The following is a 17,761-nucleotide window of genomic DNA, read 5'->3' as shown; positions in this document are numbered from 1 at the left end:
ATGCGTCGTTTTTTAATTGTATCCATTTGAAAAAAAAAATTAAAAAATTTAGCCTTTTTCAAAAGATAGTCTGGATCAAATTTGGAAAAACTATGTATGTACTTTTCTTTTAATAGCACCTCTTAAAATATTGCACAAAAAGTCAATATAAACAATAAGAACACTTAAATGTTCCCAAAAATTCTATTTTGGCTTCATGCATTTTTATCACACCAAAAATCCATTAATTCCGCTAAGTGGATTATTCCATTGCTGTCGAGCGTTGATTTCTAACCAAACACCGCATAGGTCAAGTGATCATCACGATAGTCAAGATGACATGGATATGACAACCACAACATCAGGAAAGTTTTCCTATCATTCATGCTGGTGATCACAGGCAGAAGAAGTGAAGACATGGTGAGTGACGAAGCGCTAGTTGCTAAAATGTCACTTTCATGGTGATCGTTACACCAAGCATGTGAGATCCACATTGAGCATCACAATTGAGTACTTGACACATGACCTGGATTTTGTTATTGTCACGCTTTGCGTGACTTGTACGGTGACACTTTGCAGCACTGAATGCAATGGCTTGCTATATTGACTTAATGCAATCTGTGCATGGAATTCATGCAAGATTGTCATAAAATCATGCACTCTCTGGTTGGGTGTACATAACAAATTAATTGAAATTAAATCGTGGATCAAGGGGGGTAGATATCAGGGGGCAGAACTCGGTTTCTATATAGTTCTTGCTAACGACGATCCATGGCGGATATCATATAAGGTCTAAATCTAAATCGCAAACTTTAAATTATCGAATCTGGCACTAGACTTGTCAGAACGTGCTCCCAGAATATCAACAGTTTTAGAATAGCAATGAATAAGACATCGTTGGTAATCTTCTTGGCATCCTCATCATAGTGTCGCACGTTGTTCAAGGGGTCCGCTTATCCTCCTCCAAGTGGTCTGAACGAACGCTTCCTCTTACCATCATCGTTATCCTTGACAACTGTGAAATTCGCCTTTTAATTATTTGCCAGTATTTTCAAAAGTTCAGAGATATCACACAGTGCCAGATCTTCACCGACCTTCCTCTAGACTACCGGTTGACTCTCAATGAAATACTCCCCGTTAAAACTTTCCGGAAACAAAACCTAGCGCGGATGCGGAACCACAAGCAGTTCCTCCAATCCGTACTCGGTCGCGGTAGTTCAGTTTGTGTTAGATTGTCAAACCAACCTCGTAACATTGCAGTAAAAGTCGAACTTCTTATCGAACTAACCAGACCAACTGGAATCTAAAATCAAGTTCGAGAATCAACAACTCCAACCTTCACATTGGTCACATCAATGTCCGAAGTCTAGAGCTTGACCGTTCACAACTCGTGAGGGCTTCTTCTCATCATGGCCTTCAATAATCTAAATTCGCAATGTGATGATATTCGTATGATGAAGATAAAGCAGATAATCTTACTATCCTCGAATAAAATTAGATACAGGGGTGATGCGAATGCAAAATACATAACTATTTGTTATAATTGCATTCAACTTCTTAATAAACTTATAGTAAGTTCGAGCAGAATGTCATTTGAGTGGCTGTCGTCAGCGTCAGCAGCCCTTCAGTTCAGCCCTTTTCAACGGCAAAATTTGAAGATTGTTCTGCGGGATATTATACTATTCAATATCCCAATGGCCCAACATGTTTTTCATCGACTCGAGATCCTTCGACAATTGATTTGGTTTTAACGGATTCAAGTCAGCTGTGTGGCCAATTGATAACTCATGCTGACTTTGACTCTGATCACCTTCCTGTGACATTTGAAATCTCACAAGAAGCCATTTATAATCCAATCAGCTCTACTTTTAATTATCATAGAGCTGATTGGGATTTATATAAAACGTATATCGATAGGAATTTTGATGTTGATATTCCTCTCGATACCAAAAGTGATATTGATAATGCTCTCGTATCTTTGACAAATTTAATTGTCGAAGCCAGAGGCATTGCAATTCTTAAATGTGAAATTAAATTCAACTCCATTATTATTGACGACGATCTTCAGCTACTGATCCGTCTTAAAAATGTGAGGCGAAGGCAATACCAAAGAACTCGCGATCCCGCGTTGAAAGTTATTTGGCGAGATTTGCAAAATGAAATTAAAAAACGTTTCGCTATTCTGAGAAATACCAACTTTGAGAATAATGTCTCGAAGTTGGATCCCATTTCAAAACTTTTTTGGAAATCAACGAAAATTCTTAAAAAAACCCCAAAAGCCAATGCCAGCGCTTAAAGAGGGAAATAAAAGTGTATTAACAAATGGCGAAAAGGCTCAAAAACTTGCTCAGCAGTTCGAGAGTGCCCATAATTTTAGTCTAGGCTCACTAGTCCAAATGAGGATCAGGTTACACGGAGCTTCGAAGACATTCTCAATCAAGAGAATGTTTTTGACCCTTCGTTGGGAACTAATTTGGATGAAGTGAGATCTATTACTAGAAAATTTAAAAAAAAATGAAAGCCCCGGGTGATGATGGTATTTTCTACATACTTATCAAAAAACTTCCTGAGAGCTCTTTATCCTTTTTGGTTAATTTATTTAACAAATGTTTTCAATTGGCATACTTCCCAGATAAATGGAAAAACGCCAAAGTTGTTCCAATTTTGAAGCCGGACAAAAATCCAGCTGAGGCTTCTAGTTATCGCCCAATCAGTTTGCTTTCTTCAATAAGCAAACTGTTTGAAAAGATTATTTTGAATAGAATGATGGCTCATATTAATGACAATTCTATTTTTGCTGATGAGCAATTTGGTTTTCGCCATGGGCATCAGTTATTAAGAGTTACGAATTTAATTCCTCTCAACCAATCTGAAGGATATTCGACTGGAGTTGCTCTTCCTGATATGGAGAAAGCATTTGACGGTGTTTGGCATGAAGGTTTGATTTAAAAATTGGTAATATTTTCATTTTCCTCTGTACATTATGAAACTGATTCAAAATTATTTATCAGATCGCTCACTGCAGGTAAACTATCAGAATTCTAAATCTGATAGATTACCTGTACGGGCTGGTGTCCCCCAGGGCATCATACTGGGGCCCCTTTTGTATAACATTTTTACTTCTGACTTACCTGATTTACCACCAGGGTGTCAAAAATCTTTGTTTGCAGATGACACAGGTCTCTCAGTCAAAGGGCGTAGCCTTCGTGTCATTGTAGTAGATTGCAAAAAAGTTTGGATATTTTCTCCACTTACTTGCAAAATGGAAAATTTCCTGAATGCTTCCAAAACTCAGCTTATAATTTTCCCACATAAGCCGAGAGCTTCTTATTTGAAACCTTCTAGCAGACATATTGTCACTATGAATGGGGTTCCAATTAATTGGTCTATGAAGCTAAATATTTAGGACTTCTGCTAGATCAAAATTAACTTTTAAAAATCACATTGAAGGCCTTCAAGCCAAATGTAACACATATATTAAGTGTCTATATCCACTTATAAACAGAAAATCAAAACTTTGTCTTAAGAACAAACTTTTGATTTACAAACAAATTTTTAGACCAGCCATGTTGTATGCTGTGGCAATATGGACTAGTTGCTGCAATACCAGAAAGGAGGCACTTCAGAGGATTTGCCTCCGTGGTATAGTACCAATGAATTTCATAGAATTTCTAATATTGAGACATTGCAACAAATGTCCAATAAAATCATTTCCAATTTTAGACAAAAATCGTTGCAATCTTCTATTGCAACGTTTAGCTCCTTATACCCTTAGTATAAATTAGGTAAGGTTTAGTTTAAGTTAAAAACATTGTAATTCCTACATGGTTCAATTAAACCAGAGGAAAAATCCTAACTGCCAGAGGCAATTGAAATGTATTAATAATAACTAAAAAGTAACATAGCAAATAAGGATGATAGTGTTAAGAAAACACGGATCACCTAGTCTAAGAGATGAATGCATGTATTAGATAATTAGCGAATAAAATTAGTTAAAAAAAATTGATGGAATATAATCCTTTTTCGTAAAACCAAAATTACTTTTTATTTGTCAAATGAGAGACAGTTGAGAAAATGCGAAACAAAAGATTTAGGCGTCCTATCAGTTAATAATGCAATTTTGATCAGCTAACCAAATTTGCTTTCAAAAATGCCCCATAGCTGATTATTTATTATTATTGACCAATCATCGACAAACTCAAAGTTATTTATGCAAAAGGAAATAATTTAGTCGATATTCAATTACACTATTTCTGAAAAAGAATAATGATATGAATCACCATGAATTGTTGATATACGTTTCAAAGACGGACGCATCTACAACTAATTGAAATAACGATATTAATACATTCATGAACCGTCTCTGATTTATAATGAAGTTAGATCTCAAAGCAATGTATTTTGTAAAAGAATATAATATAAAGAATATTTGATCTATATATTTTCGGGATAATTGGTCAAGTTATTAATTCGTGAATTTGTTAATGGACTTCTTCCAAAAAATCTTCTGCAATTCTTCCGTTAATAACTCCGAGACTTCTTCCAAAACTAATCCAGGAGTTTATCCGGATATCCTTCAACAATTCCTTTGGAACATTCCTCCAGCAATACATTCAGAAATACCTCCTCAATGAAACCCTTTAGAATTTTCTCTAGGAATGTTTCAAAAGATTTTCAAGAAATTCCTCCTGAAATTCCTTTGGAATGCCATCCCAAAAAAATCAAAAACTCACCGTAAAAATGCCCCAAGGATTCTTTCGGAAATTTTGGCAGGTTTTTTAATAATTCTAAGGAAAATTCTTTCAGATTCCTCCGAGAATTGTCCAGGAATTTACCCAGAAACACCTTCCCAGACTCCCTCATGGAATTTCTCCGGGAACTCACTCAGGAGCTTCTCAGGAGATCGCTTATGAATATCTTCGAAACTTCTTCATAGAATTTCGACAGAAAATTCCGACAAAAGTCCTCTAGAAATTTTGCTTTTATATAAGCTTCATTGTAAATGTATCAACAAATGTATAGAAATGTACTTATTCCTAAAGTTTCAAGGAGTTTCCTTTATAGCGTGAATTAATTTTCTTTCATCACTCGAATATTCTGGATCTGAGCAGTGTTGAGAAATGTAATTTAGGTATTATGAGAATTATTTATTTATAACTTTTTCCATTTCTCTGGGCTGAATAATCTCAATTGTGTTTGGGGAGGTTAATAAAGTACTTTACGCAAAAATAACCACGTCAGAGCTATCATTTTCCAACGATCCAAATGAAATAGAACACATGATTTTTTCCAAAGGAAATACTTTTTTTGTCTTTTTTTGTCTTTATTAGCGAGACTTTCAGCCCTGGGCTGGCGGAGACGAGCCAGCCTCGGGCTGAAAGTCTCCTTAATAAAGACATAAAAAAGCCCTGGGCTGGCTCGTCTCGAGTAGAAAGCTCTAAAAATCGCTTACGTAATACATGTATAACCCCTCCAAGTCATTCAAAAGATATTTGATTTCGGTTTTATATTCTACTAGCAGACCCGACGAACTTTGTTTCGCCTAAAATTGATTTATTCTCTGATTAGTTCTCGATTTAAGCAGAAATGTGTGTTCCATTTGTATGGGAGCCCCCCTTTCCAAAAGGGGGAGGGGTCTCAAACCATCTTAAGAACCTTCCCCGACCCTAAAAACCTCTGCATGTAAATTTTCACGTCGATCGGTTCAGTAATTTCCGAGTCTATAAAGGTCAGACAGACAGAAATTCATTTTTATGTATATAGATTATTCACCCTTATTTTTGTTTACGGACGAACGATACTTTCGAACGAATGTGATTCATTCGAACAGTTTCTCCATTCGATTTTGCTGGCGTAAACGAGAATGCGCTTCAACTTTCGTTCGAAAGCACGTGTGTACGTAAACAAGAATATGGATAATTATTTTAGTGAATGTTCGAACAAAAGTTTAATAATGCCGAATGCAATTCAGAGTAACATTAAAAAAATTTAAAATTCAATTATTGATCAAGCGGAGCAGGAAGTACAGAAACCTATCTTAATTTTAAGAAAAATGTGGAGAAAATTTAGTTTACGAATTCCTGCAACGGATCAATCACCAAGACGCAGAGTTTGGTCCAATGATTTATTTTTTTCTTTTTAAAGCATTGCGCATATTATAATTATACGTATTCTAGATCGAGATATCCAAGTACTGGAGAGAAAGTCTAAAAAAATATTTGTTACATCATAGAGCAGGTGTTGGCAGAATTTTTCACGTTAATGATTTTTACACAATCTTCACGGAATATTTGTGGAGTTCATTCAATAGTTTCTTATTCAATGTCTTCAACGATCCCATAAAACTTTACGAGTGCTCTCTCGATAGTTTTTTTCAGGAGTTCTCAATGAATTTGTCTAGTATATTGTTTACGAAACTCCATGAATTTCTTTGAAAAATGTTTATATTCCTGTTTCTCAAATTCCAATATTAATAATAATTCTAAAAGTCCATAACAGTATAGGAAGACAATGTTTAAACATATGATTTTTTAAACTTTATCATCGTGTTTATTAATGGAAGTGATTAATGTACATTAACCTTCGAGGGAAATCCAGAATTACTTCCGGCATTCTACAAATTCTTCTTGCTATATAGCTTACCTTAACTCAGGATAACTTAGAGGATTCAAACTTGCAAGGATCGTTATATCAGACTATACAAAATCTTTATTGACTTTTAGTCCAACTTACATTGTGGATGCTTGAGGGTATTAACTGGGATCTTGTTTATATCTCGTTCCAGTTATTTTAACATTTCATTTTCCCTTATGCAAAGAATTATTTTGAAAATTCAGGAATTTCATGAGTTCCAATAGTGTTCATGAGTACTAATAATACATGCTTGAGTTAAAAATATAAATATATAAAACGAAAATGAAAAATTGGAAGTATATTTCTATAAGCAATGATACTTTCTATATTTTGGAATCATCATATTTTCATGCATGGAATTTTCTTAGGAATGGTCTGGAAAGTCAAAACAACTTAGGCTACTTTAATCGTCCATATTTTTTGTGTTTTCCTTTTTCTCTACTTGAATATACAATTTAGGGTGGTTCAAAAAATCGATTTTGCTCCACAGTGCTCATCTGATTCTTTACCATGTTCTGAGTGTCCTCTGAAAATTTGAGCTCATTTGGATTAAAACTGATTTAGCACAAGCCGTTTCAAGTTTGCATGCAAATTAGTATGGGGAAATTTATGTTTTCATTATACTGTTAATGACGCTTCCCCATCAAGCGCAGGTTAAAAGAAAACCTACATAGCTAAAAGGAATACTCAACAGCTTTCACTCAGTGAAAACCGCATCTCAATTAATCGTTCCAATAATTAGTAATCGAATTTAATCTATACCGTGGTTTTCTGGAGCTAATTGCGTAACTCCTCAACAGGCAACATTGCTGCTCGTGGCGCGAAAGATAGCACACACAAATTCAGGCTACTATGTTGCACTGCACATTTCAGTGATGCCCTTAAAGAAGTTTAACGATCATGACTAAAGATTCGCAACCTGTCTTAAAATCGATTACTAATTATTGGGGCGATTAATCAACATGCGGTTTTCGTTGGGTGAAAGGTGTTGAGTATTCCTTTTAGCTATGAAGGTTTTCTTTTATTCTGCGCTTAATGAGGAAACGTCATTAACAGTATAATGCAAAAAAATATTTCCTCATACTAATTTGCATGCAAACTTGAAACGGCTTGTGCTAAATCTGTTTTAATCCAAATGGGCTCAAATTTTCAGAGGACATTCAGAACATGATAAAGAATCAGATGAGCACTGTGGAGCAAAATCGATTTTTTGAACCACCCTAATATACATAGTCATTAATTTGGATTATAGATAAAAAATCTTCCACTTATTATATGGTATATAAGTTTTCTAGTTTTTGTTTATCTTTGAAACGAGTGCAAAACTCCTCATTAGCACATATGTGTATGAATACATATATGCCAGTTTGTTTGAAATATAAATAAATATATACGCGATTCGAACATTTTCAAAATAAACTTGTATATTTTAAAATCCAATGAATCAAATTTGTATCTGTAATCTAACCAACAGTAATCAAATGAGAAAGAAAGCTTTTTTTCTTCTGAAAATGCGAGATTCAATCAGAACAACGCTGGTACAACGCACATCAAGGTTGGTACGGGTACAAGGGTTGTAGCGCATGTTTTCTATTCGATTTCATCGTTGTGGATGGAGAGAGACATACAAAGCTGTACGATGATGGTACAGAAACTATGCAGGTACCACGTTGCTTCCGTGGTTCTAGCGTTATAAATGGTGACAGACATACAATTTGAGGCGTACAACGCATTTACAATGGTATGTCTGCCCACAGTATAACGTAGCAATTATTGTACATAGTAGAATAAAGTCTGAGATAAATAAAATAATAAAATGAGTAAACATGTCCTAACAGTGCATTGTCGTCATCTTGGTGACAAGAAAGATCTGATGAAAATTTGAATGGGTCTACTAGGGAGTGAGTGCTAGTAATGGACCCCTTAACGACTAAAATTTACTTCAGTCGCTCCGCTAGAGCAAGCCTCTTGACAAATTTTAGTTCTGCTGCACCAGATAGCAAGCAACAGGTATCAGCATCGTTTTTCGTACATAAAACTAGCCAAAACATTCATTTTTACCAATAAAGAAAGCATTTTAAATTGATGTAGCTAGCATGCCTAACATGACCTGGCCACCCCCGGGTCCATAATACGCAACATCCAGTTTGTTTATATATGTATTATGGTCCCCCCCCATTTGATTTACATGTTCCATTCCCACATGTTCCATTCCCACATGTTCCTTGTGCCTATAATGGACCCCTCCTTGTGTGCTAGTAATGGACCCTTTAGCATATTTACATTTACAAATTAGTTAATATAACTAAATGTCTGCTTACCTGTCCATAACAAATGTATGGAACTACTATCCTATCACATGAAGCAACTTCTCCCGACGGAAGTTTGCAGAAAATAGTTGATTCCAGCGTTTAATTTGGGATTTTGTTCAGGGGGTCCATTACTAGCACTCACTCCCTAAGCTGCCCATGATTTCAATAAATAGTGATAGTTTTCCAGCAAATTTTGATAGCCTATTTTCACAATAAGCTCCACAGTTAAGACTTGATGATTGTATTTAGAATTTTAAAATGTTTAATTAGGTCTCGTATGTAAATTTCTTAGGGACGATAACATTTAACATAACAAAAAATCTGTATAAATCTGTACTCTATTTGGAAAATCTGTATAAAATCTGGAATCTGTATCATGTCTGTATTGACGTTTAAAAATCTGTAAAATACAGATAAACCTATATATGGTATATATGGCAGCCCTGCGCTGGATTGTTCGCTCAAACCTTTGATATTGGTTTCCTTTTTATTGGCAGAGAATCAGACGCACGTCGTCGTTTACTCACATGTATGGCGTCAGTTGCAGCCAAGTGAATTTTTATCTCGAGGTTCTGATTTTATTGCTGAATCCCGATAGAAAAAAAAAAAAAAAAAAAAAAAATGTCACATACCCCCTTTTGCTTCTAATCCCCTGTGTTACTGTGATTTTGGTTTTGAACCTGTTTTTCATTTTCATTCTTTTTACAGATGCGAGTGACAATGACCTGAAGGCTCGTCTGGAAACACCGTCCAAGATGACCGTGAACTGTACCGTTGCCTACATGGCCCAGTGCATGTCCTGGAATAAGTGCAAGGAGAGCTGCGTCACCATGGGAGCGTCCAGCTATCGGTAGGACATTGTCGTCTGAAACTATTCCGCCCTTGCTCTCGAACCAAATTTCAATCCATTTATTTTTCTTCTATTCGTAGATGGTTCCACGACGGTTGCTGCGAGTGTGTCGGCCAAACCTGCATCAACTACGGTATCAACGATTCCCGGTGCGGGCAGTGCCCGGAGAACAAGGACCTCGACCTCGACGACATACCCAACGAGGACGAGCTGGACTACGGCGATGGGGTCGGACCGCTGGACAACGGTGGCGTCGAGTCGACCAATATCTGAACGGGGGCGTGGCGGGCGATGGTGGTGGCGGTAGTGACGGCGACGATGGGAGAGAAAGTGACGGTACCTGTTTGGATCTAGGGGGAGTCTACGGAAAATAAGAGAAGAATAGCAGCGAAGAAGCGCAGGAAACTTTACCGAAGCCAGGTGTAATGTGCCTTATTAGATGTGTGCTTCGCAGTTCTGGGAAGTACCCGGATTGAATTGAAGCGCTTAGAATTATTGTGAAACTCTGTGTATTAGACGGGAATTCAAGTATTTGTTGAATGTACTGAAGAAGCGTAGCAGATGAGAAACTGTGTACTTTGTTTTACATATTTAAATTAACTGCAAGGGAAGTTCGAAACATGAAGTGGAAATGAAGTATTGCAACTAATACTTAAGTATTTTTATTTTTGTAAAATAAATCTAATATTGTATATCGTACATTGATTCAAAATTCTAAAATGTGTTGACTATTCCTTACTTCGCACTATATGATCTTCTAGGATTTTGGCTTCTTTTTGCCTTTTTTAAACTTCCCCACGGCTTTAGCGACTTTGGTAGCCCGTGCGAGCTTGTCACCCACGTCGTCAACTTCTTTTATTACTTTAGTTTTATTCGCGGAGAATTTCCTCTTCTTAGGTTGCTTCTGTTGAATCACTTTCGCCAGAAGGGTTCTCATTTTCGTAATTTCCGTCTTCATCTCGTCCAACTTATCGTCACTTTCTGTGAAACTGCTCATAGAGGAAGCGATCTCCATTCGTTTGGTGTCCATTATTTCCCGCAGCATAATACTGGCGTCGACAATTTGCAACGCTTCGTCCATGATATGTTCGTCCAGTGTACAGAAAAGTGGAAATTTAAGGAATTTCAGATTCACAAAGAACCCTTCCGAACCCCTCACCAACCATCCACCGGGCATGTTTGGGACGACACACCACACGCCTTTCGGAAGGTTCTGTTCGCGCGGCTGATTTCCCGCCTGTGGATTGATTTGCTGCACCAGAATCTTGCGAAGCTCCTTCGGCTTGACCACAATCACGTACGAGTGGTTTTCGAAGAACGAAGTCGGAAACATCCGACGGATAAACTGGATCGGCATGTCCCGAAGTCCGCGTTCATAGCGTTCCAATATCAAGACCTTTTTCCGCAAACTAATCAACTCGGACTCCTCTTTGATGGAGGTGATGTCACTGACGGCAAGACCGTTGATCAGGTTTAGGACAACAATCGGAGCAAAGAAAATGAATAGGACGAAGAGAACGATCTTGCCGCCGCTGAAGTCTACGCCAGCGGCTTCGTATTCGCCAGTAGTCATAACCAAAGTTTTCAGTGCAGCGTCGGAAAAACTACTGAAGGTATTGAACGGGACCTCTTCGTTCGTGGCATTACGCGGTATAGTTCGATCATTATAGGACAGGAAAAAGCTATACGTGAAGGCTCCAAGTAGTGGGATGAAGAGCAGAAAACTCTTCATGAAGTTCACCGATACCGTTTTGAACATGTGCATGTAAGTGGAAAGCGTGTTGAACGGCAGTGATCCTATGAGCACGGTAAGCTGGAGAGCGAAAGCTATGACGATCAGCGAAGACAGTATCGATCGGCAACCGTCCTGCAGAACGATGACCATGGAGATGATCGTCGCTATGTCCACGTAGTTGTCAAATGAAGAAAAGTAATTAAGTCGAAGAAACAGAATCTGAACAATTTCTCGGCTGATCATGTAGACAGCACCGATCCAGGTAAATGCTGTGACAATAATAGAAGAATGATTGTCACCGTTACATGTGTCGAGCGAATGCATTCCGAAGCAAATAACAGTTGCGAGAGTGCAAATCAGATTGAGATAAATCCACTTGGTGAGACGAAGCCACTTGACCAGAATGAAGGTGTAGATAACTGGATGAAGTAAAAGACGTTTAAGTTCCTTGGACTTTGCGATGATTTTGACGGGATCCATTTCGGTAACGAACGACTCGTGGGGCTGCTGGCTAGAAACATTCGTTGAAGACGCTTTCTCCACGATTCGCCAGAGATTCATCTCGCTCCGATCCTTGGGTGAGGCCTTCTTCGTTTGGCGCTTCTTGAAGATGTACGGATCAAATCCATTGAGGTTGAGTCGGATCTCGTTTCGATCGAAGTACGACCGTCGAACATCAATCGTGACACACTGATCAAAGTACATCTTCCAAAAATCAAACCGCGCAAAGTCAAGCGGAGTTTGGTTGTCTTTGTTCCGAGCACCGAGGAAAGCGTATTTCTGCTGCATGAGATCCAGAGCAATATCATTGAAGCCGAACTTCAACGATGTATGCAAAGCGGTGTTGCCATTGTTGTCCGTCCGAGTGAGATAAATCTTCTGGTCTTTTGCCAACAATTCGGCGCACTGTAGCACCCGAATTCGCTCCTCCTCACGTCTCCACAGCTCCTGAGCGCGGTTCAGAGTGAACACCAAAATTGGATCGTCATTCACCAGCACCCGATCGGTGATGTTTCCCAATAGTAGGGTTAGTGTCGCTACATTCCCACACTCGCAAGCTTTCTTCAGAAGTCCCTTCAGCTCCACTCGGTAAACTAATTCGGAAGTTTTCGCATCTTGTTCCTGATCTGGTGGGCAAACACGCATGGCACGTTTTTTGGAGACCACCGGCTTCACGGTTTTGAAGATAATCTGACCCGCATGCTCCACGATTTTCTTCACCGTGCGCTCCATATCAAGCTCGACAGCGATGTGCAACAGCAGACGAATCACGCATCGCACATTACATTCATCAACCTTGAACTTCTGAAACTCTCGGTCGAAACGCTGTATGTCTTTGAACCTCAGCATGATCTCCAGTAGCTGAACTGTGATGTTGACCGGCACCCAGTCCTGATAGAACCCAAGACACAGTTGCTTTGCACCACCCCTCTTCCCAACAGCTATGGCACCTTTGAACCGCGCTACGCACTCCATCAGAAATGTTTTATTCTCATTGGAGGAATTCCTGGACAGATGCTCGAACGGCAGCTTCAGCCGATCGCTACAGACGTTGAAGTCCGCACCATGGTCGAGCAGCAAAAGAATGCATTGCCGGATGTCTTCCGCTTTGATGGGACTTCTGGACAACTGGAGGGCGCGTTTCTTAAACTTCGGACTGTTCACCACGGCGTCGTATTGCTCACACAGTAGAAACAGGGCCGTTTTGCTTTGCTTATTTCGGATGTTGATGTCGATTGATGGCTGCGACAGCAGCCAGGTGATTAAGCTGACATTTAGCGATTCGACGGCATAGTGGATTGGGGCGTTCAGTTCCGGGACGATTCTCTACGATAAATGAAGGAAGTTAGCAATTGACAGAGTAATTAAAGGCCGATCGTACCTCATTGTATGCGGAGAATCTGGTGATGAAGCATTCTAAATATGGTTGGTAGAAAATGTTGCGTTCGAGAATTTTTCCAAAAGTCGGCTGTATCTTGCTGTTGAATAAGAATGTCTTCGGTTCTGGAATCGTTGTCAAAACGTCCCAGTTCTTCATTTCTTCAATCAGATCATAGAGCGTGTTCCACCTACAGTCATTCAGCAGTGTCTGCATCCTCGACAATCCCTCTTCAATTTCCAGCTCATCCAATATGGACAGCAAATCATTGTTAAGCGATATCTAAAACGACCGAAGCAAAGCAATTACTTAATCCCATTCACTGATAACGGCAAACGTGATGATGATACGAATGCAACCATGCCCTGTATTTGATAAACAATGTTATCGTGGCATCCAACATCTAGAGTTTTATCGTGCACCATGACTGATGGAACTATCTACCTGCAATTCTTTTCGTTGCAAACGTTTCCCTTGTCGAGAGTGCTCTGGAACCAGGAGCGTTGTATCTGTAATTGCAAACGTCATAACGAGGCATGTGTTCAATGACTCATCGTTCACTTACCTGTCGCCCGGACTCCAACATTTTCTGTTTGTCCCTGAGCCATTTTATTCCTCTTCAATCACAATCGCAGTCCATGTACTTTAATTCTTGTCAATAATAGAATGGTTTCACCTGACTTGCATCGCCCTAATCAATATTCATTAAACAAATAAGTTTGACAGAACCGGTTTCAGAGCTGTATTAGTCGAAGAGATGAGCAACATACGCACCCTGTCTAAGCTACCGAATAGTGGAGACTGAGAACAAAGCACTTGCAGTGTCTAAAACGCGTGGACCTAAAGCGTGTTTATCAGTAGCCGTGAAATCTCATGTTGACCGGCGCGAGAACGAGAGCTGGCTTGAGAGACTGGATGCGCGTGAGCGTTGCGCCATATGACTAGCAAGTCGCTGTCTGTAGATCGTGAGCGAACTGCTCACACTATCACTTATGCGACTAATGTGAGTTAGTCGATTCGGATGTGAATCGGAGCACTTACTGCTTTGGAAATTTGAAGCCATTACCGAAACGATATTGAACAAATTTGTTTGATGCTTGGCTTGACAACAATATCATTGGTTCGGTTAAGATCTTCTACTGCTAATTTAATCAGAATAATCCTCGTCACAAGACTAGCGTTTATCCCATTATTCAGTTTCAATGAGTGTGAATAAATCCTAACGCATCTTTGCTTCACAAACGTGCGTTATGATTAGCAAAGATGGTTGTTGGAATGTGAGGGGAACGTAAAAAGGTGAAGCAGTTGAGGGTGATTCCCATGTGTTTAAAAGCAATCGTGCCTTTCCGAGGAAAATACGGTGGAGGGGCCATCAAGATGATTTCATCAATGTACAAAGTGGTACAAATATGAACTTGATAATTTTAGGCAATCGATTTTGTGTATAAGGAGGGATGGTGTTTGGTCATTTGGCCGAACACTATGCATTAGGGTGGCTCAAAAAACACTTTTTCAAATTTTTTGATGGGCCGCCCTCTTATTCGGTTCTATTTGGTGCCCTGATGCTATAGACAAAATTTTACCCAAATCGGTCAACGTTTGGGCGGTGCTAAACTTATTGAAGGTTTATATGGAAAAATGTATGCAGAAACATCCTAAAACAGTGATTGGCAGTTGGACGGCACAATTTACGATCAAGAACCATGATACTCATTCAGTTTTTGTAGAATCAAATACAGAATGTTATGCTGACAACCGCGAGAAGATTAGAGTTTATTAGGCAAAGATATTAGCATTTTACTGGAGTGTAGTAAGGGTGAATTTATTTCTTTTCAAAGGTAAAAGAAACGAAATTTGCTCAAACCCCACTTCAGAGAAATGCTAATAACTTAGCCGGGCAAGCTCTAATCTTCTCGCGGTTTTCTGTATAACATTCTGTATTAAATTCTTCAAGATCTGAATGAGTATCATAGTTCTTCATCGTAAGTTGCGCCGTTCAACTGCAATTCACTGTTTTTGGATGTTTCTGCATACATTTTTGCATATAAACTTCCAACGAGTTTAGCACCACCCAAACGTTGACCGATTTGGCTGAAATTTTGTCCAGAGCATCAGGGCTTCAAATAGAACCGAATAAAAGGGCGGCCCATCAAAAATAAAATGAAAAAAGTTTTTCCCATACTAATTTGAGCCACCCTACTATGCATACTATTTTGATATTTTTTTTGTGTTTATTAAAGAGGACCTAAACCACTAGATTCATGCGCCTCTCAAAGAAAAAGGAAAATCAAATCTTATTGTATAGATTATGGGAAGGTGGGTAGACTTGATCCCCGGGGAGACTTGATCACCCCCTGTTTTATCAAGAACTAAAGTAGTTTTGTTCTAGCGTATTTTTTAGTATAGATCCTCCAGACAAATGACCTTTATGCGGTGAGTTATTTTTTAGATTGACAACCTTATTTATTCTGCAGGGCGGTTTGTATGTTTTGACCTTCCAAAAGATTTTTTTATTGGCCACGTAAAATTTGAATAACTTTTCAATACAATGACCAAATGCTTTCGATTTTTCACAGCACAAAGCCATAAATGTGCTTAATGATTTGTACTGATGAAAATGACAACATTCCATCAAAGTTTTGGGATATTTGGATTTGAAGTTATTGCCTCAATATGGGGACACTTGATCCTCCATTAGTCACCCATACAAAAATTTGGCGAAAAAAATCAAAAAAATATAAATCTGTTCCCAGGCTTCTATTTTTTTGTAGATTTGACAGATTTGATGAAGTGTTGACATGACAGGAAAAAATATTTATTGCATAGATATCATAGAAAGGGGATCAAGTCTCCCCAAATTTTAAAATTGAATGTGCTGTCGAATTCAATAACAAAAATCGCTCATGTATACGCACAGCAATTCGATAATTCCGCGTATTTTGAAGGGAAAATATTTAAAAAATCTGAGGGGACCTTTCAAATTTTATCAAAGCAAGTTCTTAGAGAGGGATCATCTTCTTCTTCTTCTTATAGGCATTACATCCCCACACTGGGACAGAGCCGCCTCGCAGCTTAGTGTTCATTAAGCACTTCCAGAGTTATTAACTGCGAGGTTTCTTAGCCAGGTTACCATTTTTGCATTCGTATATCATAGAGCTAACACGATGATACTTTTATGCCCAGGGAAGTCGAGACAATTTCCAATCCGAAAACTGCCTTGACCGGCACCGGGAATCGAACCCAGCCACCCTCAGCATGGTCTTGCTTTGTAGCTGCGCGTCTTACCGCACGGCTAAGGAGGGAGAGGGATCAATTTCCACCGAATATTTTAAAAGTAGATTTTTGACAGCACTCTAAAAAATCGATTGTGTGTCAATAACAACAATAATTTAAGGACTGTCATACATCAGTAAAAATAAATATTATATTTATTAGAGAGTCTGTGTGGAAATCGCGTATTTTTATTTATTTTTGGCTGTGATACATCAGAAATCAGAAAAGCGGATCAAGTCTACCCAGTCTCCCCTACATTGCCTAATTTTTTTTTATTAAATTTTCTCTTCTTCGGTTCTGTTGTTGCCTAATGCTATTTGAACATCGTTGTTGATGTCTAGTTCATCCCTGATATTATCATATCTGATACAATTTACTTAAATGTGTTCTATAGAGTTTTCAGTATGGCAAGTGTCACATCTGTTTGAAATAGTTTTGTTGAAGAGGTATTCTTTGGTTAATCTGGTATGGCCTATTCTACAACGTGTTGAAGTTCGTTGCTCGCGACGGTCTTCTCTGATGAATTTAAGAGATGATATCAGATGAAGGTAACTCGTATTGCGTTATCAGAGACGTTCTTCCTCGATCAGCGGCTTGATCAACTGACTCGTTTCTTAGTATTCCTAAGTGTCCCGGGATCCATCAGAACACTATATACTTATTCGTTGCTTCCTGCTTTACTGCCTGTATGAACGCCTTCCCTTAAGAGGTCTGGAAACTTTCTTTGAAAGACTCGGAAGCCTATTTTTAAGAGACTCGGAAGCCTATTTTTAAGAGGCTTGAAAGCCTCCTTTAAAGAGGCCCGGAAGCCTTCTTTCAAGATGTCCGGAATCCTTCTTTTAAAATACTCGGAAGCCTCCTTTCAAAAGGCTCGGAAACCTCCATTCAAGAGGCTCGGAAGCCGCCTTCCAAGAGGCTCGGAAACCTCCTTTCAAGAGGCTCGGAAGCCTCCTTTCAAGAGGCTCGGAAGCCTCCATCCAAGAGGCTCGGAAGCCTATTTTAAAATGGTTTGGAAGCCTCCTTTCAAGAGGCTCGGAAGCCTCCTTTCAAGAGGCTCAGGCCTCCTTTCAAGAGGCTCAGGAAGCCTCCTTTCAAGAGGC

General features: G+C 38.9%; 2 protein-coding genes across 6 annotated transcripts in view; one reads left to right on the top strand and one right to left on the bottom strand.

Moving 5' to 3' along the window:
- LOC134207647 (protein twisted gastrulation) overlaps positions 1–10,473 on the top strand; it is a 30,268-nt gene extending 19,795 nt beyond the window's left edge. For all 4 annotated transcript variants that reach the window (XM_062683408.1, XM_062683407.1, XM_062683410.1 and 1 more), the window contains exons 3-4: positions 9,633–9,774; positions 9,855–10,473. In XM_062683408.1, coding sequence (XP_062539392.1) covers positions 9,633–9,774; positions 9,855–10,047 — 335 coding nt within the window. In that variant the 3' untranslated portion in view covers positions 10,048–10,473. The remainder of the gene's footprint in view (positions 1–9,632; positions 9,775–9,854) is intronic.
- Positions 10,474–10,475: 2 nt separating this feature from the next.
- Positions 10,476–14,228, bottom strand: LOC134207646 (transient receptor potential cation channel protein painless-like). Of its 2 annotated transcripts, XM_062683406.1 has the most exons (5): positions 14,163–14,181; positions 13,954–14,079; positions 13,833–13,897; positions 13,392–13,670; positions 10,476–13,336 (listed from the first exon to the last, which is right to left on the bottom strand). In XM_062683406.1, exons 2-5 carry the CDS (start codon positions 13,994–13,996, stop codon positions 10,532–10,534), a joined length of 3,192 nt encoding a protein of 1,063 aa, XP_062539390.1. In that variant the 5' UTR covers positions 13,997–14,079; positions 14,163–14,181; the 3' UTR covers positions 10,476–10,531. The 2 variants fall into 2 exon arrangements, with proteins under 2 accessions (XP_062539390.1, XP_062539389.1); XM_062683405.1 differs by having other exon boundaries at positions 13,954–14,228.
- Positions 14,229–17,761: the final 3,533 nt, after the last annotated feature.

This window comes from Armigeres subalbatus, chromosome 1 (genome assembly GCF_024139115.2).
Source record: "Armigeres subalbatus isolate Guangzhou_Male chromosome 1, GZ_Asu_2, whole genome shotgun sequence".
In the NCBI taxonomy this organism is placed as follows: domain Eukaryota; kingdom Metazoa; phylum Arthropoda; class Insecta; order Diptera; family Culicidae; genus Armigeres; species Armigeres subalbatus.
The sequence above is the reverse complement of the archived record's forward strand: the minus strand, read 5'-3'. Positions and strand labels throughout refer to the sequence as shown.

Excerpts from the sequence above, each read along its gene's own strand:
- LOC134207646 (XM_062683405.1), bottom strand. The coding sequence starts at position 13,996 with ATGGCTCAGGGACAAACAGAAAATGTTGGAGTCCGGGCGACAG. Across the intron at positions 13,898-13,953 it reads TGTTGGAGTCCGGGCGACAG|ATACAACGCTCCTGGTTCCA; the intron begins GTAAGTGAACGA and ends TTGCAATTACAG. Across the intron at positions 13,337-13,391 it reads GATTCTCCGCATACAATGAG|AGAATCGTCCCGGAACTGAA; the intron begins GTACGATCGGCC and ends CATTTATCGTAG.